Source organism: Cricetulus griseus (genome assembly GCF_003668045.3).
Source record: "Cricetulus griseus strain 17A/GY chromosome 1 unlocalized genomic scaffold, alternate assembly CriGri-PICRH-1.0 chr1_0, whole genome shotgun sequence".
In the NCBI taxonomy this organism is placed as follows: Eukaryota; Metazoa; Chordata; class Mammalia; order Rodentia; family Cricetidae; genus Cricetulus; species Cricetulus griseus.
The window spans coordinates 189,433,366-189,460,758 of NW_023276806.1; the positions used below are offsets into that span (position 1 = coordinate 189,433,366).

Sequence of the window (27,393 nt, forward strand, 5' to 3'; positions counted from 1 at the left end):
GAGGAAACGAGAAATATTAATGGGAGAATCCGGCAGCAGGTGAGGGCTCAAGGAGAAAGACACTTGTGACTAGTTTCTTCTGAGTGCTTGGTGCTTTAGCTGAGCAGAGAGGTGGGCCCTGTCACATAAAGATGGCAGAAGGGAGACATGGATGCCCACAGGTGCACGGGATAGCAGAGGACAGTTGAGGGTGTCCTGTCAGACAGCTTTTGTCTCAGAAATAGAGACGAAGCCACCTGTTGAGAGCAAGAGGAATGATGGCTTTAAAATCGTGCATTGATATGACGATGGTGGGTGCAAAGATGGCTCGGGATAAAGCATTAGCCACACAGACGTGATGACTGGGGTTAGAATTCCAGAATCCACATAAATGGCAGGTGGTCTGCCTATAATCCCAGAGCTCAAGAGTGAAGACAGAGGATCCCAGGGGCAAGCTGGCTAGCTAGACTACATGAAGGTAGTAAAAAAAGTTACTCAGGGGAGCTAAAGAGATAGTTCAGTGGTTAAGAGCCAGCCCTTCTGCTTTCTACACGACCTGGGCTCAAGTCCCTGCACCCACATGGTAGCTCACAGCTGTCTGTGACTTTTGTCTCAAGGGATCCAGTGCCCTCTTCTGGTCTCCTCAGGCACCAGGCAAACATATAGTGCACAAACAAACACATAGCTAATCATCTGTACACATGAAAAAATTAATTAAAAAAAAAAAGATACAGTCCTGGCGGTGGTGGTGCACGCCTTTAGTCCCAGCACTCGGGAGGCAGAGGCAGACAGATTTCTGTGAATTTGAGACCAGCCTGGTCTACAAAGAGAGTTCCAGGACAGCCTCCAAAGCCACAGAGAAACCCTGTCTCCAAAAAACAAAAACAAAAACAAAAAAAGATGCTTGGGAGCAAGAGCGATGGCTCAACAATTAAGAGCACTTACTGCTCTTGCAGAGTACCTGGCCTCAGCTCTCAGCACATCAGGTACCTCACAACCATCTGTAACTCCAGCCCCAGTGGGTCCAATGCCCTGTGGCCTCCTCAGGCACACGTATGATGCACATAAATTCATGCATGCACACATACACATACACATACATATACATATAAGTAAAAGTAAATAAATAAATCTTTTAAAGAATAAAGTATGATATTGTCAACCCCGGGCTTTCATATCTATACATACACAAACAAACTTAAGCATACACACACATACACATATGCAAAAAAAAAGAATGTTAAGAAAGAAAGAGAAATTGCAAGAGAGAGAGGAGGAAATATAGAGATAGTTGGTCAAGGGCAGCTAGAGCAGAAGGTGACTTCAAACTAACCAGAGAAATAAGGAGGAAGGTGTTATAAGTCGCCATCCCACTCAGAGGCATAGAGGAAACAGTTGTGTTTGTCCAGGTTGACCTGCTGCCAGGCTGGTAAGAGAAAAAGACAAACAGATGAGGAAGTTGATGATGCTAGTGGTATGGTAATTATAGTCCCAAATGGAAGCTAGTGAAGGTCACCTGAGGGAAAGGAAATTCATTAGATCCCAATGAATTGTGTTCTCTGGTCAACTCTAAAGATAGTTCTGATAATAGTTAAATGCACCAGATGGATGGAGAATAAGGCCAAGGAAACAATGCTTGAGCTTGAGACTTAAATAGTTGCAGGTCTGACAGCCCAAGGAAGGAGTGATGAGGTTGAGGTCCTGAGACAGAAGTGTAGTACGTGTTTGGCAGGTTATCAGTGTGGCTACTGAAGAATTTCTGGTTGGTCAGAAAATAGCTTGGAGAGGAGACAACACTGGTGGCAAAGATCTCCATGACTGATGAAAAAGAGAGAGAGAGAGAAAGGGGGTCTTTTGTGGATGGGAAATAGGTTATATTACCTCAGCCTGAACCCTGAGGTACCTGGGACATGAAAGCATGGTTTCCAATCCTTGCATTTCTGCAGGGAAAGTAGCCTGTTCCAGAAAGCTACCTTTCTCATAGGTCCTGAGAACTACTGACAACTGCAAAGAGAAGAGCCTGGAGGTAGATGTTTGCAGACCATAGTCAGCAATGCTATGGCCAGAATTAGATTGGACTGAGTCTCCAGGCTGAACTCAACCTTTCCTGGCCTAACAAGTGAGCTGCAACCACTATGAAGTGTGTCTTATACATCAGTTCTCTTCCATAGCATAGTGAACAAACAAACTGATGGTCCTAGACAGAAAACATACTCACTGGTAATCAACACCATGTCTGCCCACAGCTCCTGGGGACTGCCTACCTAGTCTACTGCAGTACTACAAGTACTTCTACTTAGATGAGCAGGGCCCTGTTGTCTGTGTTCAGTAAGGAAGCATCCATAGTTTCATGGAGGAGCAGTGGCAATTTAGAACTTAGAAGTCAGCCTAAAAAAAAGCAGGCCATCCCTAGGCCTGAGCATGGGCTGAATCTTTGTGGGTTCCCAGAAGACCATGAAGAACTCTAGAGTGGAAACAGCATGCAGACCTACCCACCCTTAGGGCTGGGCCTAAGCTGCTCCACAGTGAGGTTTTGCAGGTGAAAGTGAAACCCAGGTTCTAGTGTACACATTTGTAAAAGCCAGTCTTATAAACTAACCCAAAGTAGAAGTACTTGTCTCATCCTAACAGTCAAGCTCAACCCTGCAGTGAGAAAACTCTAGAGTCTGGAGATTATACATTGAGCCATCACAAAATCACTGATGGTTTATGTGTGTTCCAGAAAGAATGCATCCAGCATCATTTTATTGTCTTCTGCTCAATGTGAAAGCACTGAGCAGTAGACTAGGTGGGTACTCACCAGAAGCTCTGGGCGGGCATGGCGTTGATTACCAGTAAGTATGTTTTCTCTCTACGACCATCAGCTTGTTAACTATGTGTTGTGTATCAAGTACCCAGTGTGAATAGTAGCTAGTATGAATAGCCATTAACTTAGAAAGAAGTAGGAATCTCTAGGTCATGTCTATGTTCAATTTCTGAAATTTGGAATGTATCTAACTTGGAAATCATATTCTGGGATAGCCTATTAACACCTATTTAGTTCAAAATAGAGCACACCTGTAGTATACAGCAATTTCTACTAATTTAAAATAGTAGAAAACTGTTCCTTGTTTATATTCATTTATTGCAATAGCCATTTTAAATTGTAGATTGAATGAGACTTTATCTTGCATATTAGCGCTTGAAGAAAAGTGAACCTAACAAAGAGGCACAGTGTATGAGGAGCAGAGTATGAGCTGAGTAGAACACAGTAGATGGCCACCAAAGTCTTCATGCTTGTACCTGTACTCCTTTAAAAGGGAGAGAGAATTCTACTTCATGTAACTAGACAAGAATTACAAAACAAAAAGATTAAGGAAATTAGGAATGTGTATGGGGGGGGGTATAGGTAAACTGCAAATTATCTGTCCTAAACCTTCGACTTTGTTTATAAAATTGAGACAGGGATCATATTTCTGTCTTGTGGATGGTGTAAGACTGAAAGGGATATTGCAAACACATACCACTGCTCTCAGTAAAAATTAGTTATTGTCATTGTTTCCATTGCTTGACAGATTCCAGTGCCTAAATTCATGACCCTGGATGGGAGAATTATTTGACTGACCTCTAGATGGTGCTAGTAGCCTAGGGTCATTAGAATGGGGGAGCGGGTAGACAAGTTGGCTCTAAGGAAGGTGGAAGTAGGTTGTAGCAGTTCCTTAATATCCTTGGTTGGTGAGCCATCTTGTTGAGTGAGAGCTACGCTAAGACTGAGCAGTGAGACTCGAGAAAGAATCAATGAAGCACATCTGTGGTACCGAGAACCTGCCCATGCAGGACAGGAGAAAGGGCAACAAGACAATGGGGAATGCTCTCACACGGTGCTGACAGTTCCAGCAGCAGACTTGGAGAAGGCCAGGATTTTTGAAGCTAAAGTAAAGCTGCAATGGTTGTTTTGTTTACTGTATTAACCATTCTCTCCTTTTCTCACTGTTTTTTCTCCTTTCCCCCACCTCACCCTCTTTCTTGTCCCTTGTGTCTCTGCCTCTACCTTTTGCATGAACAGTGTCAAATCTTGTTTCCAAAACATGGAGATTTGCAAGCGCCGGGTGAATATGTATGACACGGTGAACCAGAGCAAAACACCTTTCATCACACACGTGGCCCCCAGCACATCTACTAACTTGACCATGACCTTTAACAACCAGCTGACCACTGTCCACAACCAGGTGAGTGGCAGATACCAGGGAAAGGTGGGCAGGGCTGTCGGTGGGCATCAGGACTCAGATTTCCCCCAGCAGACCCGATAGGTTTTCCTGCGTTGTCCTTTTGGGTCTGTAAGCTGAAGTATTTGCTTCCGTGATTAGTTTTTTAAGAGGCCAAGGGTCTCTCTCTTCTGACTACTGCTACCTGAGATGGCACCTCTTCCCATTTTCCTCTGAGCAGATGTGGGAACAGAGCCTTCTAAAAAAGTTCTAGCACCAGTATGAGCAGGAGTCCCTCCCAGCACCCCTGTGTCGATACAGTCTTTATTCAGAAGAGGCAAAGCCTGTCCATTCTCTAAGTCATACAAAAGCCAGCTCCTGGGTCTGTCCCTGGAACCCTAGAAGTTTACCCTAGGGATTCAGGAAATTGAGGTTTCCTTCACACAAATCCCCATCCTTCTGCAGACTGGAAGACTCAGCAACGTAGAATGTTTGAAATGCAGAGGAGACTCAGGAAATAGGTACTGAATGAAGAATCTCTACATCCTAGTTCACCTGCCTCCAGAATCTGTTACTCCCATCTTCCAATCATAGGAGTCCCCAAAGAAGTGTTCCCAGACTTGTCAGTCTTAATATCAATCCGTAATGACAACGGTGGCCCTGTGCTATTCTCCCTTGAGCACAAGCACATGCGCGCGTGCGCGCACACACACACACACACACACACACACACACACACACTTCGGAGAAGAGACGTAAACGTGTAAACCTAATGTGGGAATACCATCCCCTGCGTGTGTGTCCACTCTTAGTCGGCCTGTCCTCCTGTCACTGATGGGTCACTGGCCCCTGCTTTTCAGCACTGTTCCTACTCACTGCTGTTCCCTACTAGTTTGACTTCCAGTTATTAGCTCTTCCTCTGCTTAGACTCTCAGTGTCATCAGTTCTCGAAGCTGTCTGTAAAGAGAAGAACTCATTTTCCTGCCAGCCCTGAGGTTAAGGCTTTTGCATCTAGGGCTTCTCAACAAGGGCCACTGAGGTTTCCTTCATTACCTTAGGAGACTCCTGATCCTAACTCCTAACCTCAAATCCCCGTCCCCATCTGCCATCTGTCTGCCCCTTCCATTACCCAAGGATCTAAGAGGGCACATGGGAAGGGATTCCTCCGGTCATGTGTCAGGTCAGGTGAATCCCTGCCCAGCCTTTCCATGGACATCTTCATAGGCTTCAGACTGGAGGGCTAGAGGTCCCTGACCGTAACAGAGCAGGTCACCTCTATGTTTTCTATGGCAGGACAGGCAGCATATCCATTCCAAAGAATATCACCAAAACTGAAAAGCATGATCCTAAGAACAACGCTCCATCGTCTGAATGTAAAATTGTTGGGCCCTAATTAAATGTATCAGAAAAACAAGTTATTCTGGTTGTGCCCTAGTCCTAAGCACTGAGGCACGCTTCCCTCCTCTGATAATGTCACAAATGTTCATATCACTGGCAGTAAATATTATTGTGTCAGCCTTGTTCAGCATGGCATCACTCAGTCCTCCAGCACTCGTGTGGAGTAGGTGTCACCTTCTTACCTAAGGATGCCTGCTAGTACATAGGAGATAGGTTTGGCCTTTGACCCCAGCAGTCTGCTGTCAGAGTCTCTACTTCTGGAACACAGCAAGACTTCTCTTGCATGTTAGTGACCCAGTGCTGTGGTCCTTACATGAGATCCTTGCAACTTTTCTGCTCACTCTAAACATTTGGATGTTTAGAAGCAACAAAATACACCTACAATTTTATGTTAGTGACAGGACACAGAACTAGTTCTGTGTTGCTCTTAACATAAATCCAGTAAACTTGGGATTTTTCCCAAGTGCTCACTAATCTATAATTGTTCATGTCTCAAGGAAGTTGGGTCAATATACCATATACAATATACCATAATTTTTATTTACTTTCAAAAACTGTTAGTAGCCAGGTGGTGATGGCACACACCTTTAATCCCAGCAAGCACTCAGGAGGCAGAAGCAGGTGGATCTCAATGAGTTCAAGGACAGCCAGGTCTACAAAGTGAGTTCCAGGACAGCCAAGGCTACACAGATGAACCCTGTCTCAGAAAACCATAAAACAAAACTGCTAGTAACATACTGAGTAGGGAGGGAGTCCTCCGGTGGGTGCTCCTGGCCTAAGCCTTGGTCTCAGCTGCTTTACTACTAACTTTTCCAAGGTGTCTTGTTTGAGGGGCATATTCTTCTACCAAGAGTTTTAACTGGATTTATAGGTTAAGCTCACATCCTGTTCTTACAGATATCAAACTATTTAAATATTTATTATAGCTGTATCCAACAATCACTTGCCCCAGCCAGGTGACAGTGGTACACAACTTTTAATCCCAACACTCGGGAGGTAGAGGCCAGCCTGGTCTACCGGTCTACAGGACAGCCAGGCTACACAGCCAGGCTACCCTGTCTTTGGGGGGGGGGGGGGAATCACTTGGCCCGGCTTTGCGAGATAGGTTGCCAGTGAACTTGCTTTTTCTTCTCATTTGCCTTTGTTAGCCAGGACAGCTATTAGCAGTCCTCCCTGCCTCTCACAGACAGGTGATGTCACTCTGTCAGAATCAGGGAGGACAGAGTAAAAATCTCCCTCACCCTCATACACACTTCTACCAACCGATCCATAGCAGCATTGGAAACTAAGGGAAAATGTCACCATGCCTGCTCACACTAGGGACTGGTGCTCATAGCAGGATCATCTTTGTAGATTCCTCTCAAGGAGTTCATGGTCTTCATGGTGAAACATGAGCTAAAACAGATCAGATACAGGCTGCACACACGAGGGCCTAGGAAGGCAGACAAGCAGAGGACCACCACAAGTAGAACCCAGGCCCTTCTCCCAAGGACACATCATTCAGGGTGCTGACTACACTGCCCAGCACACTGCAGTGGGAGTTGACCAACACAATCTGCTAGGGGAGGTTCCACTTTGGAGCCTGGGTGCCCAGGCTGGCCCCAAAACACAGAGGCTCAGAGAAAACCCTGAGCCAAAGGATTCCTAGGAGATGAATAGCCTATGCTCCCAGGAAGCTATTCTGTGAAAATAGCAAGTAGACTAATGCCCTTTTTCTGAAGAAAAAGATAGCTAACATTTATCAAGGAAGGTAACAGAGGGACTTTAGAAAGAAAAAAGTACCTGGCCAAGATGCATCCAGCACATTTGTGAGGCCATTGCTGGAGTTTGTGAGCAGGAGCCTAAGTGTAGAGAAGGGTGCTAATGGGCAGAGTGGTCTCTACGAGAACGATCCAAGGTTGGGTGTCTTCCAGAGGACCACATGTGTCTGGTAACCATCTGTAACTCCAGTTCCAGGAAACACTGTGCCCTTTTCTAGCCTCTGTGGGCACTAGGCACACGCATGCTGCAGACATACATGCAGGCAGTACACCCATACACATTTCTTTAAATTAAAGTAGAAAGAGAAAATGATGCTGTACCCAAGAATTGAAAGAGAGGTACAGTGAATGTCATCACTAATGAAGGACTTACAGATCCTGGGTGGGCACCAGAGACAGTGGCTCTCAGAGGATGGGGCAGCACAGTCAAATGGGAAGACACTGGTGCCACAGCCCCCGAGCAGGGGACCTTCAGGACCTGAGCTTGTGGTGTCTGAGGTGACAGTGGGAAGTGTGGTCATGGAGCTGCCAGGAAAAACAGTGGTATGGGAAAAACTGGAGATGAGTGTTAGGACATCAGTGCACAGACACTGGCCCCCACATGTGCACACATGTCCCCACCATACTTCCAGGAGGCCTGGTGTGGAGTGCTGAAAATGCATATACACTTAAAATATGCAGCTCAAAATCTAAGTAAGTGTAATAGGAATTCATAATCATTTTCAAATAAATGTATTGTCTTGTACTAAAATTCAGCCCAAAATCTAACTATAACGAAATATGCAACTATGCAGGGCCAAAGATATAGCTCAGTAGTAGACTTAGCTCATGTACTCAAGGCTCTGGATTTGTTTGATTGCCCCAGTACCACCAAAAAAAAGGGGGGGGGAAACAAAACTTTTGCCCTTTTTATGAAATTTGGCATTAACTCCACTAGAAATTCCCCTTACATGTGTGTCCAGTATTTACTCAAAGTCTACCTCCTCCTTATCCCTTAGTTCTTACAACCTCTAAAGCAGTGATTCTCACCTTCCTAATGCTTCAACCTTTTTTTAAGGATTTTATTTATTTATTTATTTATTTATTTATTTATTTATTTATTTATTATGTATGCAACATACTGCTTCCATGTATATCTGCACACCAGAAGAGGGCACCAGATCTCATTACAGATGGTTGTGAGCCACCATGTGGTTGCTGGGCATTGAACTCAGGCCCTCTGGAAGAGCAGTCAGTGCTCTTAACCGCTGAGCCATCTCTCTGGCCCCCTGCTTCAACCTTTTAATACAGATCCTTATGCTGTAAGAGGAACCCCAACCATAACATTATCTTGTTATTTCATAACTGTAATTTTACTAGTGTTATGAATTGTAACATATCAGATATTTAGGATATCTGATATGTGACCCTCAAAGGAATCATGACCCACAGATTGAGAACCTCTCTTCTAGAGGTGCAACTCCTTGTAGACAATGTTCAATCTGAAGCCATTGCTAACCTCTGCCTCTCTTTGCTAAGGAGAGAAATATAAGACTCCCCAACAAAGAATTTGCTTTCCCTCCACAGGTTTGTTTCTGTTGGAAGTTCTGTTTCAAAAGACAGATCCAGATGTTTTCCATATACTGCTTTTATAGTAGCAATGCCCTGGGTGGGCTAAGAGTGTCTGCAAACAGTACTCTTTAGGTCTGAGCAAGAGTCTCTGCCTTGGCTTCCTTCTGGTGCATGGGCTTTCCGTGCTGAGACCCATTTATCCGGGACCCAGGCCTGTAGGGGCCTCTTCCTGATTTGTCCTCCCAAGTATAGACTACCTGGATCCACCAGGAGAGGAAAGTGAGCAAAGGTAGAGCTTGTGGGCTGGCAGCATGATATGTGTGCATCTAAAGCTCCTCAAGGTGGTAGAGCCTTGCTGGGACAAGGAGAAGGCAGGCAGGCCGAGCTTTTCCCACCCTCCCCATCATCATACTCCATTGTAGAATCCAAGGAGTACAAAGTCTCTCAACCCAAACCTGGCCTTCTGGGATGAAGCAGACTTTCATTAAACACTTTACTTTGTGTTGTTTAGGTTTTTTTCCCCCCCTGGGGGTGGGGGTGGGAATGATTAAGAGCTCATGTAGCCTAGGCTAGCCTCATGTAGATAACTTTAAGCTTCTGATCCTCCTGCCTCAGCCTCTTGAGTGCTGAGAGCACAAAATACACAAAGATTAGTATAGCTGTTTTTATGCAATGCTAGGCATTGAACTCGGGGTTTCATGCATGCTAGGTAAACACTCTACTAACTGAGATACATCCCCAGACCCTCAGTCACACAGTTTTTTAGACTAAATACCCAGCTGTTGAGGTCCCACAAATGTGAGGATGCAGGTGCCTCTGCCTTCCTCTGAGGCAGTCAGCTGGATCCCTGCCCCTCTTTTTGCCTTCTTTTTTTTTTTTTTTTCTTGGTTTATGTTAGCTCTCCTTTAAATTCATTTATTTGATTTAGATTTGTGTCTCCTAGCATACCTCCTCCCTCATTTTTTATTTTGTTTATTTTTGTTTAATCCCCATCATTCCTTTAGGGTCCCACCTCCACCAGTGCCACTCTTTCCTTAGCCAATCCCGAAGTCTCCATACTAAACTACCAATCTACACTCTACCAGCCCTCAGCGGCATCCATGGCCGCGGTGGCCCAGAGGAGCATGCCCCTGCAGACAGGAACAGCCCAGATTTGTGCCCGGCCAGACCCCTTCCAGCAAGCTCTCATCGTGTGTCCCCCTGGCTTCCAAGGTAAGGCTGAGCTGGTTCTTGCAGGACCACCCCTAAGGTTCTAACCCTCCTGCTTCCTGCGGGCAGAGAGCCCTCTGCCTTCCAGTTGTTTGAGTGCTGGAATCACTGAATTTGGAGGCTGCTCTCCCATTGCCTCCAACCTAGAAACAATGCGACTTGTGCTCTGGTACCAAGTCCATTCCTTGTGCTCACCACCTGCCAGAAACCGAGGCCCTAGCCAGCTGCCTGTGAAGAGGCGCATTGTCTGGCTCCATTGTTATGCTGATGTCAGCTCCCGCTTTCCTTGCATGAAATGCTCTCTGAACGTTATCTGTAGAAAATTGCCAGTCTCTGACAGCCAGCATAGGCTCACTTCGTGTGGAGAATGGAAATCTGTCTAAAAAGTGCCTCCCTGGGCTGCGCCTCCTCCCCTTTGGCCATGATCCCAGATCTCTTTTTCTGTGGACTCTCAGCAGTGAGAGAAGACTGTGTACCTCATCACACTTTACATGAAAGCTCAAGAACAGGTGTTTGCAAAGCACCCATGTGAGCATGTACACTGCTGCTCAGATCCCATCTGTGCAATCCAGAGAGCCTGCCTGACACTCTGTCCCCAGCATCCTCTGCTGTGACACTCAGTTATATCTCCATGTAAATCCTCATCTTAATTGTCCTGCTTTGAACCATACATAATTTAATTTTGAAGGGGTGTGTTTGTGTGGAACAGGGACCACTTTTTAGAAACCAAAAGGAAAACATCTCATAGATGAGCAGTAAAGCTCACGCAGTGGCTAGCAGGTTCTCTTCAGTTTTCAGTCATTCATCTCCCTCCTGTCCTTCACCCATGTCCTGAACAGGCCTGCAGGCCTCTCCCTCCAAGCATGCTGGCTACTCAGTGCGGATGGAAAATGCTGTTCCCATCGTCACTCAAGCTCCAGGAGCTCAGCCTCTTCAGATCCAACCAGGTCTGCTTGCTCAGGTAATTCTCTTCTGTACTGCTCCCATTCCCATCATCCATGTTAATGCTTTACCAAAAGACATGTGTCTCTACTGACGCCCTCCCTGGTAATGAGGGAGGGGCTCCCAGGCATTGGAATGTATCAGTAATGTTCTAGGTGACCCCTGAGTGAATTACCTCCCTAAGTGTCTAGTGACAATTCCAAGAAGAAATTTAGATACAGCGAGTCTAGGAAAATTACTATTATACCTTTGTAAAGCAAATTCATTTAGGAGATCTAGGTTTTAATCCTAAGTCTGCTAGTAATTCTTGGTGACCTAAAGCAAGTCAGTTAACATCTCTTTGCCTCCAATTTCTTATAAAATAGAAGTGATTCTTAGAGCCAAAGGAACCCTGGAGATTATCCCTTCATTTTCAGAGTTGGGGAAAAAATGACTTGTAGAAGCTATGGGCTGGAACCTTCCTTTCTATCCATATAGGTATTCTAACTGTGGAATGAGATGACAAAGATGAAAAATGATTGAAAAATGTGTAAACTGTTACATGAGTTTATAGTAACAGCACTGGTGCAAAACCAGAAGGCAGTCCTTAAAGATAATTGAACTCTAATAGCAAATGTATTGTCTTTATGCTGTGCACTTTACAGTTAATCTGTTTAATCCCCACAACACAGAAAGATACCTGTCTCTACTTGACAAGTAGGAAAACTAAAACAGGGTTTTGCTCATAGCCATACAACAGCCAGGCATGGTGACACACATCTGTCATACCAGTACTCTGCTGGCTGAGGCAGGAGAATTGTGAGTTCAGGGCCATGCTAGGCTGCATAGTGAGTCTGGGTCATCCTGCACTCCACAGTAAGACCCTGTCTCAAAACAAAAACATTACACAACCACTAGATGTCAGAGCCAGGACGTCAGAGCCAGGACATAGTCTAGACATCTGACACAGTGTCCATATTTTCCTACCATCTTAGACTGCTCTCATGCAGTCTTTCTGCTCTTGGGCATTAAGGATGGCTTGACCTGTTAGTGTCAGTTTTACTTTTAAATAAGGTAGTTTCCCAAAACATTCCCCCGAAGTGTCTCAAATAGTTTGTTTCCCAAAACATTCCCCCGAAGTGTCTCAAATAGTTTGTTTATAGAAGTGATTTTCCTTGTTTTAGTTTATAGGTAGTCAAATTGCATGGGTCTGTTCTTGGCTCTTGTGTAGTCGATTGGCCTCTCTAGTGTCCAGTCTTCACTGTAACAACTATGTTACAGTGTCTTGATATCTGGTAGGGAATGCCCTGGTCTTTCATAGTTCTTCACGTTGTCCTTAGGTATTTGGTTCCTTTTCTTTTCCATATCCATTTTACCACCATTTCTCCATAAGAATGTTGGCTTCAAAAAAAAAAAAGAAAAGAAAAGAGAAAGAAAGCTAGAAAGATGGCTCAGCAGTTAAGAGCACTGGCTGTTCCTCCAGAGGCCTGGGCTCAATTACCAGCACCCACATGGTAGCTCACAACCCTCTTTAACACCAATTCTAGGGGATCCAGTGACTCCCTGTTATGGCTTCCACAAGCACCAGGCACACATGTAGTACACAGAAATGCATGCAGGCAAAACACCCATACACATAAAAATAAATATTTTACAGCTTTTGCTACTATTGATTTTATTAAATATACTTGTAATCATTTGCTTTCAGTCCATAGGAATATAGCTGGTTTGAGTCATCAGGCTACCCTTCTGTTCTTATGAATTCTTTTTAGTTGCAGATAATAGTTTTGTTTCTTGTTCTTCAATCCTTGCACTTTTTCCTATTGTTCACATATCCTGGACTGAGTAGAGTAATCCAAAATCATGTTTAATAACAGATGAAATCAGGGATCTTTTACTTTAGTGTGGTTTGCTTTCTAAAGGAAATTGTTATAGCTATTTCCCATTAGGCAGTTTATTTCTTCTAACTAATAGAGGTATTGTCATGTTTTAATTTTTAAGTAAATACTGTATTATCAAATTACTTTCTCATCTATTTGGATAACCATGTGACTTTGTTCCTTCATCTGTTAATGTAGCAAGTTACATTATGAGATAAACTCTGTTTGATCATGTTGTGCTTGATGTGACGACCTGCATTTTGAGCTCAGTTTGCAACTGCTCTGATTAGTATTTTTTTTATTAGTCTTCATAGATGAGACATGACACATGATTTCCCTTTCTTAGGAAGTCCTTATCTGATTTGAGTACGTGTGGCTGCAGTCTCATACAAACTTGGATATTGTCACCTTTTCTGTGTTCTAGAACAGTTAAGATTGGTACTAACACTCCTTGTATCTCTTTTTTTGTAATCTAAACTGACACTGCTCAAGTGACAGCTAACACCCACAGTGGTGACACACAAAGTTGTGCGTGCCTTGTGGAAAGGGTGTCAACAGAAACCCTGTATTTAACGCGGGTTGTCCCTTCTTCTCTCATAGTTCTTTTAACCCCATTGTTGTTGCATAGTTCTATGGTAAGGAGTTCAAAAAAGGCCACTGTAAATCAAAGAAGATCTCCAGAAAGATCAGTCCAGGTCAAGACATTTGCTCACCCTTTATCTGAGCATCACAGGTCCAGACCAACCTCCCAGTGAGCCCAGAAGCTGTAGATTTCCCTATGTACTTTCCAAGGTAATTGCAGACACTTTTTTGTATTTTCACACTGAAAGCAAGTAATCCAGGAGTGAGCTCTGTTAGAAAGACCAAGCATGGCTTGCCAACTAACAGAGAATTCCTTCTTCATTGTTCAGTGGAGTGGAACCAACAGGCTCAGCATTTCTCAATTTGTCTCAGTCCTTTAATCATGGTGGGAAGAGTCCTCCCTCCTGCTTACTTGAAAAGAGTTTCTAGTGTTGTAAACCTTCACGTTGATTTAACCTAAATCTATAATTGGAAAACTGGACAACAACAAAAAATATGTGTGTATAGGATTTTAATTGTTATAGTGTTTATAAAAAGGAACCATTAGAAGCAAGTTGAGTATTCCTCACTGGGGAATTTGTTGACTCAACAGGTGACTTCGTACAGTGGGAAAGCACATACCCACTAACATGGACATAGTCGACCTGTATGTCTTCGAATGCAACGACACATTTCTTATTTTAAAAATGTACATGTCCCATCTAGTATTACACTGGCTTATGGCTGACTACCTTTCCTGTTTCTTCTGTTTGTCATTTAATCTGTCCCAGTGTGCTCTAGTCTGTGTTTTTATCCTTTACAAGGAGCATGTAAAAAAAACACAGTAACTTACAAAATGAAGTGGTAGCTATTTTTAAAGTAATAACTATTGAAATTTGGGTTTTCGTTTTTCTGTTGAGTAGATTTCTAGGTTACCAGGCACAAGATTTCTAAATACTATTATGTTATGTGCTTTTAAATGTATCCCCAAATTTGATAGTTTTCTTCTGAGCATTTAAAACCTTTTGAGAACTTTGTGAAAGTTTAGAGATGGACCCTTTATATGTATTCCTGTGTTTGTTTAATTTTCTTTCCTCTCTTTCTCTCCATCCCCAGCAGCAGTGTATGTCCCTACAGAGAAATAAGCCTCTGGCACACCTCGAAGATGTGTGCATGGCAAAAGACACAGTTAGCAACACAGGAGTGACCTTTACAGAAACCCCTTCTAAAGGAAACTCTTGATACTTCCTGAAAGGTCTATGACCTCCACTGTCTGAAGCCTAGAGCTGCAGTTAGCATGTTGGCTACAAGAGAAACTGTGAGGGAGGGAGCAGGTAAAAGTGGGTAGATGGGAGATCCAGTTCTGAGTGGGATCGGATTATATTTAACTCATTTTTTCAAGGACCAGGATCCAAAACTCCCTCTCACTAACAAGATCAAGTCAGAAATGACAGGTCCTACTAGACTCTACTTGCAGTGAAGAGGATTTGCATTCTTGACCAATTGAGTCATTTGACCAAGGTTCCTGTATTTCCCTGAGGATAGGTGACTTTAAACTGTCCACTCTACCAAAACCCATTGCTTCTCATGCTAACCCTCCACTGACGGCGTTTTCAGCAGCCAGTCTTTGCAGCCATTATCTTACTGTTGACTTCTACCTCACTTGGCACTGAAGCTGCTAACAGATAAGGAAGGTTCGTCATGCCACCTTTGTGTATTTAACACCCACACCAGATTCCAAAAAGGGCTGCCATGTTTGTGTTCTCCATAAAGTATGTTTGGATATTGGCTGAGGTCATCTGTGTGCACACCCGATGCACCACTTACTGGCTGCCTTTGGGGGTGTGGTTTTGGACATTTAAATTTCATCCTTTTTCAAAATAATATGGTACAGAATTTTTTTAACTTATATGACACCACACATTTACTAAGAAATATAGTCCTCTCTCTATACCACCTTTAATTTCTCCTATCCCCAAACAACCTTTAATTTGACCAGTCTTATATGAATCCATATAATATTCTAGAGTGCTTTTCAGTTGATTCCTCCATTTTTTTTACTATAAGCTGACTTCCTATTTGTATAATGAAACCTTAGCTCTCCAACCCATTCCTGCTGCCACCAGTCTCTCCCTTCACTCTTTCATCCTCCCCTTCTTCCCAAGTAAGTTGTGCTTCAACTTTTACACTTTCCGTATGATTATGGTCCATCTTAGAGCATTGCTCCTGATGAGCTTCATAACACACTGATTGTATTTCCTTCCTTGTATGGCTTCTTGTTTTCCCTAGAGTTAATAGCTGCCTCATTTTCCCACTGGGTTATTTATCTCTGTGTATCTTATTCTTCTGTCTCAGGTCATTCTAAAGCTGTAAGAGTTTTCTGTGTTTGACATGCTCAGGTTTGGATATATTGAGTTCCGTATATTATTTGTTTCTATGAAACCTTTTAGACAGTCTTCTTGTCCACAGTTGTCTCAAGATAAATGCTTTCTTGTTTTCCATACCTTGTCCCGTATTCCCTGTTTGCCCTTTAGTCCGAGTTTTGTTGTTTGTCCTTTGAACAATATTTTCTTTGCAAAATTCTTATTAATTGGATATTGTTACTTCTATGTTTTGTGTATGTGATGTGTACGTGTGTTGATGCATAAATATTAATGGTGGGTGGGTATGGGTGCACATACGTACTGGCTAGTTTTGTGTCAAATTGACACAAGCTAGAGTCATCTGAAATGAGGAAACCTCAACTGAGAAATTGTCTTTATAAAAAAATCAGGCTGTAGGCAAGCCTGTAGGTCATTTTCTTAATTAATGATTGATGGGGAAGAGCCCAACCCATTATGGATATTGCCATGCCTGGCCTGATGGTCCCAGGTTCTATTATATATTGAGGCAGGGTCTCTCATGTGAATCTAGACCTTTCTTGCTAGTGTAGTCTAGCTTTATAGTTTGCTACAGAAATCGTTGTTCACCTCCCAAACACAGGGATTGCAGGAGGGCCTGGCATTTATATGGGTGCTGGGTATCCAAACTCTGATCCTCACACTTTGATGGAAACGCTTTACCCACTGAGCCATCTCCCCAGCCTGGATGTTTATACTTCCAAGTTAATCTCTCAGCATTTCTTATATTTCCCTCTGTGTGTGTGTGACAGAGAGACAGACAGACAGACAGACTACTTTCTGAGAAATTTCTTTGAAATTTTCTGTTTGCTTCTCCGTTTCTGTTGCCATTGTTCTCCTTTCTGGGAGCTCCTTATCTTGTTCCATATGTACATATTTATATAAAGTAAGATACATATTTTTTAAACTGGATATTAAAGACAATTATAGATCTCTGGAATTTTTGTTTCCTATATTGCTTTTGTTTCATATGAGTTTCATTTGATTTTTGCTTTGATCTCTTCCCAGTAGATGCTTTCTAAAGGCTGCCTTTATCTGTCCATGGGTAGTTGAGACCGGAACATGAAACTGCTCAGCACGCTGAGAAAGCTGACAAGGGATGGGCTCCTGAATGTGGGCTTCCCTGTGGAGTGTTAGAAGCAAGCCCAGCGTTTTCACTGGCAGACCCCTTATCCTCAAACGTCACACCTGTAGCACTCCCTGGAGAATCACCCCTCTGGCTCTGAGGCCAGTAGACACCTGCATACCAGGGATCTGGCCAGGTTTCACATGCAGATTTACCTTGGAATAACTCACTATGCTAACTTCCTTGGCAACTGACTGTTGTTCCACCTTTCAAATCTTAACTGTTGCCGTCTGTCCTCCACTGTCTTTGCTTCTATGGATCTATTTATATTTTATTTCTTCCCTGTCATGTTAGGTTCAGAGAAAACAATAAATAATTTGCCATATTTTCTAAGCAAATCATTTAACCTCTCCATCTTAGTTTATTCACCTAAGAAATGGGAATAGTAGTCCTTACCTCATAGGACCAATATTAAGTTTGAAAATCTATTTATGACTAAACACTGATTGACACACAACATGGATCAAGAAATATTAGCTCCAGCTAAGCATAGTGGTATGTACTCATAATTCCTGTACTTGGTAGACTGAGGCAAGGACCATCTTGAGCTCAAATGCTGTCTGGGATACAAAGCAAGATTCTGTCCCAAAAAGGGGAGGGGACAGCAATATGGCCCAACAGTTAAAAGTGCTTTCCTTGAAAGCCTGATGACCTGAATTCAGTTCCTGAATCACAAAATAAGAGACTCCCAAAAATTGTCTCCAGAACCTCTGAATGCATGCATGCACTCACATGTCACAGACACACACACAATAATAATAATAATAATTATTATTATTATTATTATTTTTAAAAGAAATGTGAGTTCTATTCTTAGTAGTAGTAATAAATTATAGATACTTGACGTAATGTCATCTAAATGAGCTGATTGTATTTGTCAGCATCACTTTCACAATCAATGAAAAAGGTTTAAAAATAGTAAAAAAAAAAAAAAGAAGCCTTTTTTCTTATGGCTTTGAGGTAAAATTCAAGGAAACTCTATCTGGATATCAAGATACATTTTTTAAATGACATTAGTCAAAAACTCATGCTTTTCATAGAATTGGAAATGAGTTCCAGATCAGTAAGCAGTAAAAATCTTAACTGACGTTGAAACTATTTTCTTTTGTTTTGTTTGTTCTAATACAGAGTCTTGACATGAACCTTGACTTGCCTAGAACTAGCTATGTAGACCAAGCTGGCCTTGAACTCACAGAGAACCACCTGTTTCTGCCTCCTGAGTCCTGGGACTAAAGGTGTGCACCACCACATCTGGCTCATTCAATATTTTGAGTTTACAGTGGATTTACCAGTTAAGTTATATTTCCCCTCTGTGAAATCAGTGGGCTTGAAATACAGTTAGCTATAGTTAGTAAACTTGTAGAATTGCTTCTTTCACTTTGTCAGCTGACATAAAGCACTATGGTATGATCAGTGGTCTCTGAGCTTTCTACCTCTATCACCACAGATCAGCAAGCAAGCAAACAGTACCAAATGTGCATGAGATCTCACAGGCAACACCAATTAACCTGAGAAGGATGGGACAGAAAATGGGTCAGATCTGAAATATGCTTCTGTAATGCTTATGAAGTCTTGACTTAAAATGTAGTCCTTTACAGAAATGTTTATTGATACAGGAGTCAAAACATACATATTAAAACACATGCCCAATCAGTGGAGCCCTGAGCTAGAAAATGTTAGATATATGTTAGTCATGTTTGGCTTCATAGACAGAGAGAAATATAACTGGGAAATCAATCCCTTTGTATAACGAGTCTTTTTCTGTCCACCAGCCAGCTTCCAAATAACAACACGGAGACTTGTTAATTATGAAAGCTCACGTTAGTTTAGACTTGTTTCTAACTAGCTCTTATAACTTAAATTAACCCATTTCTATTCTTCTATGTGATGCCACGAAGCTCATGGCTTTTACCTCTCCTCCCACGTGTCCTACTTCCTCTGCCTCCCTTTTTTCTTCCCAGAGCTCCAGAGGTCCCACCTACTCCTCCTGCCCAGCTATTGGATGTTTAGCTTTTTATTAAACCAATCACAGTGACACATCTCTACACATATTCCACAACACCCTAGGTCCTTTACCCCTCCAGGAAGCATTTCACCTGAGTGGTGGTCCTTTAGGTGTCCACCTTTGGACAGCTGTGTTCAATGAAAATCACTGAATGACCCAAAAAAGCAGAGAAGAGAAGGAGGCACAGAGAGCCTAAAGCACACTGCACATGTGCACGCCTGTCAATTAGTCATTAAAGGGAGAGCAGAACGTTCTTCCATATTGTGAAGATGGAAGCGAGTGCTGAGTTCCTACTAGTCTTCTACTAGTTCCTGCATGCTTTAAGGAATTGAAGTGTTTGTCATTTAAGCTGAAAGTCACAGCAAGTTCATTATTTTATACCACTTTCTCACAGGTGAAGGTCAACACCAGATAGTCAGTGGTCTCCAAGTTATATAGAGTGGGAATTAAATTCAGAAGGTGAGACTCTACATGCTAACTGATGAACAAAAGTCAAGTATCAAATCTAGGACATTAGATAGAAGGCTTCCTGAGGGCAAAGAGCTGTCCCCATCTGACCCAGTTAAATTAGCTCAGTCTTTTGCACATAGTTTACAGAACAAGTCAGTAGATGGAGTTTTATAGAACTTCAAGCATTGTTCAATAGAGCAAATTCATTAAGAAGCCATCTTTAAGATGAATAAATTCCATCCAAATATCTCTGTAGCGCTATACCTATTCACCTGTTGTCTTTCTAGGGTGTGTGTGTGTAATTTATTTACTTTATTTCTTTTTTTAAGATTTTATTTAATTATTATGTATACAGTGTTCTTCCTGAATGTATTCCTGCAGGCCAGAAGAGGGCAGTAGATCTCATTATAGATTGTTGTGATCCACCATGTGGTTGCCGGGAATTGAACCCAGGTCCAATGGAAGACTAGTCAGTGCTCTAAACCACTGAGCCATCTCTCCAGCTCTCTCTCGGTTTTTCGAAGCCAACAGCCACTTCATACTCTCACACGCATTACACGATCTAGCACAGTGCACTCACAGAGTAAGCTCTAGACTTGTACAAATCAACTAGGTGATTAACAAAATGCGATGATTGTGAATATCCTCTGTCTTACAGCAGGCCTGGCCAGGTGGGGCCCAACAGATCCTGCTTCCTCCAGCCTGGCAGCAGCTGACTGGCGTGGCCACCCACACATCGGTGCAGCATGCAGCTGTGATCCCTGAGACCATGGCAGGCACTCAGCAACTGGCTGACTGGAGGTAAACAGGAAACCCTTCTGTGTCGAGCAAGTGTTTTCTGAGATGGGAGTTTTGTCCACCACTGACAGAGAACATCACATGGGCTATGACCACAGTGTAATGGGAGGTGGTTTAAACAATATACCAGGGTACCAAAGATTTAGCTGATCAATTTATAGTTACTGTCATTTTCTACACAAAGCTCAGTTATATCTTGTAACCACCCACTGTGCGACTCACCAGACCTGGCTGAGTTTTTCTGAGAATTAAGCTCCTTTCAGAAAGCAAGCATTCGTCACCAGTGAAGGAATACAGAAGAGTCCCCAGAGCCCTAAGCAATTCTCGAAAGGGTTCTCATGAAGTTTTGAGACACAGATGCCTGTCTGTCTGAGCTCCCCAGGGAAGGCTTGACAGATGAGGTGTATTCTGAAGGAGAAGCTCCAACATGTTTGTTAGATGTGCCTCTTCAGTTACCAGCGTGTCTTACGGAGAAGAGTTCACCCTCCTGCAGACCCCAGGGACTCTAGCCACTGCCTGCCAGTACCCTGCATCTGTTTCCAAAACTGTCCATGCAGCTCACTGACTCCCTCATGGACACCCTGCTCTGCTGTTCTCATAAGCACCTGTCACTTTTCCTCTGGTACTTATCCCAACACCATCACAATGCCCTCCTTGACCAGTACAGAGCCATCTGACAGCCCTCAAATTCTCCCCAGCTCTGTGGCCTCTTTGGGCTGTTTCTTCTTCCACAGAAATTACTCCCTGCTCCCCTCTGGTAGTCTGTATACTATCCTGAGGGTCCCCCTAGTTCCTTTTCTGAGCATAGAGCTCTTGGGTTGAATGTGGTAGTATATATTTGAAATCTTGGCACATAGGCTAAGGCAGAGGATTACGAATTTGAGGCCAGCCTGAGTTACATAGTGAAACTCTGTGTAAATAAGTAAATAACTCTCAGGAAAAGGTAGGCAGGTGGCTAAGTCAGTCCCCTGAATCATGTCTACTGCAGCCTTTTCCTTCTCCATGTAAAACTACTTCTGACTACTGGCAGGGGGAGAACACATGGGCCGTCCCCATGGCTGCCGTCTGCCCTCAATGGAAGCACTTTCAAACCAGGCGAAACTGGTTTCTGTTCTGGCTCTGCAAGACCTGGGGCAAGTTATTTAACTTCTGTGGCCTCAGTTTTCTTTTCAATAAAGTGGGGTCATGATGCTCATCGCACAGGATTGTGGGGTGGGGGTGGAGGGGAGGAGTGTGTCAACTGAAATGAAACACAAAGCACTTGCCCCCCTTTAACACTCGGTCTAGCAGAGCCTGAGCATAGCAGAATGAATAAGCTTGGCATCTTCCCTTCACCCATTCAGGGCAGCTCACACTTGCCTTTCGTCAAGCTCATTAGGAGTAGCAGCCAAGTGGAAAGCTATGTGACCTGCGTTGGGTTCCCCTCCCCCTTATTCTCCCGAAAGACACTGTCACCACCCCCACGTCGTATTTTCCTTTGTCCTTTAGCAGTTAGAGCTCAATCTCTGCAATATTCATACACTTGTCCATGCCTTCTTCAGCTCTCTCCATCTCTTAACTGGTGATCTCCATACATTCCCACTCTCTGCATTTCACTGTGGGCCCAAGAGCATCCATAACCATGGCCAGAAAACAAAAGAGGAGCACCAGTGCTGCCCTTGTTTCCAAGAGAAAAGGCCTGTCTGTGGGGAAATAAACAGCAGAAAGAAGTCACCACAACCATTTCCCAAGGCCATATACATGTCTAAAAGACAATCACAGTTACTACAAAATGCTCATCTTTTTCTCTAATTTATCCCTTCAAGTTACAAAGATGGAATTTCATTTCTTTTTAAGTTTAAATGATTCCTTGGCTTTTAATTTTATTGTGTGTTAAATGGGCTTTTTTGGACAAGTCTTGGAATTAATCACTTTAAAAGTTTCTGTTGGAAAACAAGGCTTTATGCACCATCCAGCCTAGATGGTGAGACTTTAAAATGTAACCCATTTCCAGGGTGCAGGCTGCCAGCATCGCTCTCTCTGCTGTGTATTAATTTTGATTTAATACAAACTCTGTCCATGTCTAGTCACCCTTCAGTTAACCTAATTGTTCATTCAGCAAGCGTGTAATTAACTGATCAGCTGCTACATGCCTGGGCATTGTGTTAGCTACTGGGGGAATTCAAAAGAACATTAATGATTCCTAATGCCGGGAACATATGGCTCCCAGTCACCAGTCTGTTTTCACATTCACTACAGTTCCCTCATTAATAAAATGGTATTTCTAAGACATCCTACCCACTTCACAAAGCAGAATAAAAGAGCCCATTGAAGTTGCTATGCAAAGTCTAAAACAAAATGCTCATATTAATGTTCAGCATAGTTACCTGTCCAGGGTAAATAGCTGGGGGAGCTATTTATCCCATCTCTCTAGAACTTGCCATTCTTTCCCCTTGAAAGTCCTGGTTCTCATCAAGCAGCCCGATTTCTCCTACTCCTCAGCACAGGACTCCCATTCTACAGTGTGGGAAGCCCACATGTCAGCTCACCTGGCACCTCACAGCTGAGTGAGAGAGAACAACAGTAAAGCCTCTCTTTATCTGGGAGAGAAGTCATCTTATTAAAGAGCTCAGCTTCTATAAAAACCACTCAGGGGCCTTCTGCTCCCTCTTCTCTTTCAGAAACACACATGCTCATGGAAGCCATTACAATCCCATCATGCAGCAGCCTACACTCTTGACTGGACACGTGACCCTTCCAGCAGCCCAGCCCTTAAATGTGGGTGTAGCCCATGTGATGAGGCAGCAACCAACCAGCACCACCTCCTCCAGGAAGAGTAAGCAGCACCAGTCATCTGTGAGGTAGGTGCTGAGAGCTTTGGTGGCCAGAAACACTAGAAGATTGAAATGTTAAACACTGCTTGGAAGTAGGATTGCTGGTGCACTACCCTGGCGTGGTGCAGAGAGCAGCTCTTCCTACAGGAACTGAGGGAACATTTTATGGTACGTGGAATACTCCAGGGTTTGCTGAAAGCATTCTCTCTAGGTTCTGTGCAGCTGCAACCCTGTCTCTTGGCTCTTCCTAGTTCCTGTCCCTCTTAGCTGAAACTAGACTTTATACAGAAGGGCACAGTTGAGGAGGATCAAAGTGTGGTTAAAGTTGGCCACACAATCTCTGTCGTCTTTTCTAGAAACAACAGGCCTCTGTGTCTCCATTTGAATACAAATTACAGAGATATCTTTTTCAAAAACACTAGAAAACATGCATTTTCCTTAATATTTGAGGTCAGAAATATAACTCATAACTCAAAAATAAGCTCTACAGCTAGCAAGTTAGATCTAGGTCATGAAACTACGGAGCTGCTTCCACATGAACACATTTGGCTGATTGCTTAAATATAACTTTGGTGACTCCCAGATGCTTAACAGTAGACTGCTAAGCTTTCCCATTCCCCTGAACTCTTAAACCATTAAGAGTGACACAAGGCTCCATGTCTACATGTCACTTTGATGAAGGCAAACAGAGATAAATTAGCAGCACCAGAGACTGGCCCCGAAGAAGGGAATTCCTGGGAAGGAGCGAAAAGAGCTTCATATCTGGGTTGTAGGTGGAGTTTGTAACCATGTATTTGTCAATAACTCAGACACTTGAGAAGGCAGGGTTTTAGAGTATATAGTATATATAGTATCAACTGTAGAGTTCAATGGGCCTGACTTTAAAAAAGAGGCTTCTAAAAATAAACAAGAGCAATCGCCACACCTATCGCTGGCCAAATAGATTTAGAGTTGCTCCCACAAGGCCCGTGGCAGTGACAGAGATGCACATATTTGTTTATTTGGGGTGCATTGAACATGAGAAATTGGGTACATAAGAAGTCTAGTTGTTCTCATTTGCTTTTCTGTTTCTGTGATAAAAAGACTGAACAAAAACAACTTGGAAAGGAAAGGGTTTATTTCATCTTACAGGATATAGTCCATCATCCAGAGAGAAGGCTGGAATTAAAAGCAGAGGCCATGGATGAGCACTGCTTACTGGTTTGCTCCCAAACCCATGCTTAACTGCCTTTCTTATGCAGTGCAGGCCCACCTGCATAGAGATGGTACCACCCACAGTGAGCTGGGCCTTCTCAGATCAATTAGCAATCAAGAAAAACTCCCCACAGGCCAACCTGATGGACACATTTTTCTGAGGTTCCTCTTCCCCAGTGTGTCAAGTCTATCCATCACACTAGAGAATTTTGTTTTGTTTTCTTTCCTTTTTTTTCCCCCTTCTTCCTCATATATCCAGGTGCCAGAAGCTAGATCTGTCTTTTCATTCTCATTCGAAAATTAATTCAAGCAAGGGCTGAGTTCCCTCAAGCTGGCGTCCTTCTTCATAATCCCTTGTTAGGGTATTTCTGAGAACACAAGGGAATTCTGCTTAGATCAGTGGCAGCTCCCCAGAATGCTTTTGTGTGGCAGCCTGTGACAACATGCCAATGTCACTGGAGGTAGCAGAAACCACTGCTTTGATCTCCGTGCTCCATCAGGACCAGCCAGGCACCAGGCGCCAGACAGACCTGAGCTTAGCATCCTTGTGACCATAGTCAGGACCCTGGCCCCACAGCCAGTTCAGCAAACCCCTGCCCTGCCCGTCTTCTCGTCTTCTTGGCACCCAGCTGCTTCAGGTGAGCACACTGCTCATGGCGTGGCAAAACCAACACAGTCCCTGCGCAAGTCATCTCCTCGATTCTCTTTATTATTGTTGTTTTGAGACAGGGTCTCACTTTGAAGCTCTGGCTGGCCTAGAACTCACTATGTAGATGAATCCTGGCTTCAGATTTACAGAGATCATCCTGCCTCTGCCTCCTGAGTAATGCATTAGAGGTGTGCACCACATGTGACACATTTGCTTCTTTTTGAAACTGTGAGAATCCACACTGAAGGCCACCCCTGTGTAGTAATGCAGCAGACATGCTTTCTCCTGTAGCAGTGCTGAGTAAGCCGTAAAAGCTATAACATGCATAACAGAATAAAAGAAAGTCTAACCAGAAAGCCTCACTACCAGCTCCAGAGAGGACTTTATAAGTACAACTGATTGATGCCAGCTACAGACAAAACCAAAGTCACCTTTACTAAACTATCCTCATTGTACTTCCATCTCTTCACTAAGAAGGTACTAGACTCTCTAAGGAGATTCATTCTCTTTTGACTTTGATCTTCACTGTATAGGTCCTAGCCAGGATCAGCAAAGGGTTTGATGGGAAGAAACGAAGGTAATTGTTCCCTAAAGTTACCAGAACTAATATAGAATTTCAGGTCAATCAATCCAAATTAAAAAGTTCCTTTTGATGGGCTGGAGAGATGGATTACCAGTTGAGAGCACTGACTGCTCTTCTAGAGGACTCAGGTTTGATTCCCAGAACTCCCATGGCAGCTCATAACCATCTGTAACTCCAGTCCCAGAGGATCTGACACCCTCTTATGACCTCCTAGGGCACCAGGCATACACACAAAATAACGAATAAATCTAAAACTAAAATTTTAAGAGAGTTAGAACTGTACTACAATAGTCAGATTTGGCTTATCCACAACTTTTTAAAGCTTTTAAAGTATACTTTGTTCCTCTTGTATTTGTCCCAGTTTTTTATTACAATTCAAATTAATTGATAAGCCTTCCATGAGGCTCAGGTCAAAATCTAAAAAGGTTTTGTTTTATTTTCCATTGTACACAAATCTGAATGGCCATAGCTTTTCCCAGAAGAGAAAAAAGGGAAAGCTGAGCCAAGGGGCTAAGAGATCATTCTATCTGTAAATGCTTGCCACACAACCATCAGGACCTAAGTTCAGTCCCTAGACCCTGCACACAAAGTTGAGTACAGCAGTGCACACCTGTAATTCAAGTACTGGGGGGAGGGGTCAGAGACAGGCTGATCCTGGGAAACTTGGGCAACCAGCTAAATCAGTGAGCTCTGGTCAGTGAGAGGCTCTGTTGGAAAAAACAAGATGGACAGCTGACCATTGAGGGAGGACTAGATGAAGCCAAAAGCTGGGGTTTAATCCTGAAGATTATCCTATGTGGCCTTGTTGGATGAAGTAACTAAAATCCTGATCAGGACAGCTGCCCCTAGAAGACCAACTCTCAAGAACAGATATATGTGCCCAAACCAGAGCCCAGAGAAGGTCCTGTAGTGACTAACTGAAGGCCTCTAGAGGCGCCACATTTTCTGTCACAGATGGAGACCAACTGGTCTGGGCTTCAGACTTTTTTCTGTGGCTATTTGGTGAATGTGGTGTTTTCTGAAAGTTGGATGGAGATGTAGTGTGTGTTGCTTTGTCTTTACAGAAATGTCTCCACCTGTGAAGTGACCTCTTCCCAGTCGACCAGCTCCCCTCAGCGATCCAAGCGTGTCAAGGAGAACACTCCCCCACGGTGTGCCATGGTGCACAGCAGCCCAGCCTGCAGCACCTCAGTCACCTGTGGGTGGGGTGACGCGGCCTCCAGCACCACCCGAGAGCGGCAGCGGCAGACGATTGTCATCCCTGACACCCCTAGCCCCACAGTCAGTGTCATCACCATCAGCAGTGACACAGATGAGGAGGAAGAACAGAAACATGCACCCACCAGGTGAGGCTGCGCCTTGAGACTCTCGGGAGAGAGCTGAGGGCATGTGTCGTGCTGTGTGCTGCCTTATCTAGGGACCTGGGTCAGTCTGTGAAGCATGATGGCCATTCCTGCTAATCCCTGAATTTTCATTTTGCCATGTTCTTGTATCCACAATTATTTCATGAGACTGACAATTATTCAAAACCAAAATAATTTTGAGTGAGTTTGGCCTTAAAGAATAGTTACAGTCCCTAAACATTTGGGAACATGAGACTATAAAAATTGGGCTCCCAATCCCAGTTTATTTTAACACTTGCAAGTTTAAAAAATGGGGGGCTGGGGAGATGGCTCAGAGGTTAAGAGCACTGGCTGCTCTTCCAGAGGTCCTGAGCTCAATTCCCAGCAACCACATGATGGCTCACAACCATCCGTAATGAAATCTGGTGCCCCCTTCTGGCCTGCAGGAACACATGCAGACAGAACACTGTATACATAATAAATAAATCTTTAAGGAAGGAAGAAGAGAAAAGAAAAAAGAAATAGTTTTTTTTTAAAAGTTTTAAAAATGCTGCCTCAGGCTATTGAATTTATTCCCAGTTCATCAGGAT

At 43.5% G+C, this 27,393-nt stretch overlaps 1 protein-coding gene across 6 annotated transcripts in view; it reads left to right on the top strand.

Moving 5' to 3' along the window:
* Hipk2 (homeodomain interacting protein kinase 2) overlaps positions 1–27,393 on the top strand; it is a 190,508-nt gene that overhangs the window by 136,332 nt on the left and 26,783 nt on the right. For 3 of the 6 annotated variants that reach the window (XM_027391501.2, XM_027391506.2, XM_027391505.1), the window contains 6 exons: positions 4,025–4,187; positions 9,877–10,084; positions 10,921–11,042; positions 20,082–20,224; positions 22,882–23,061; positions 26,525–26,806. In XM_027391501.2, coding sequence (XP_027247302.1) covers positions 4,025–4,187; positions 9,877–10,084; positions 10,921–11,042; positions 20,082–20,224; positions 22,882–23,061; positions 26,525–26,806 — 1,098 coding nt within the window. The remainder of the gene's footprint in view (positions 1–4,024; positions 4,188–9,876; positions 10,085–10,920; positions 11,043–20,081; positions 20,225–22,881; positions 23,062–26,524; positions 26,807–27,393) is intronic. The other 3 variants (XM_027391502.2, XM_027391503.2, XM_027391504.2) reach the window with 3 other exon arrangements.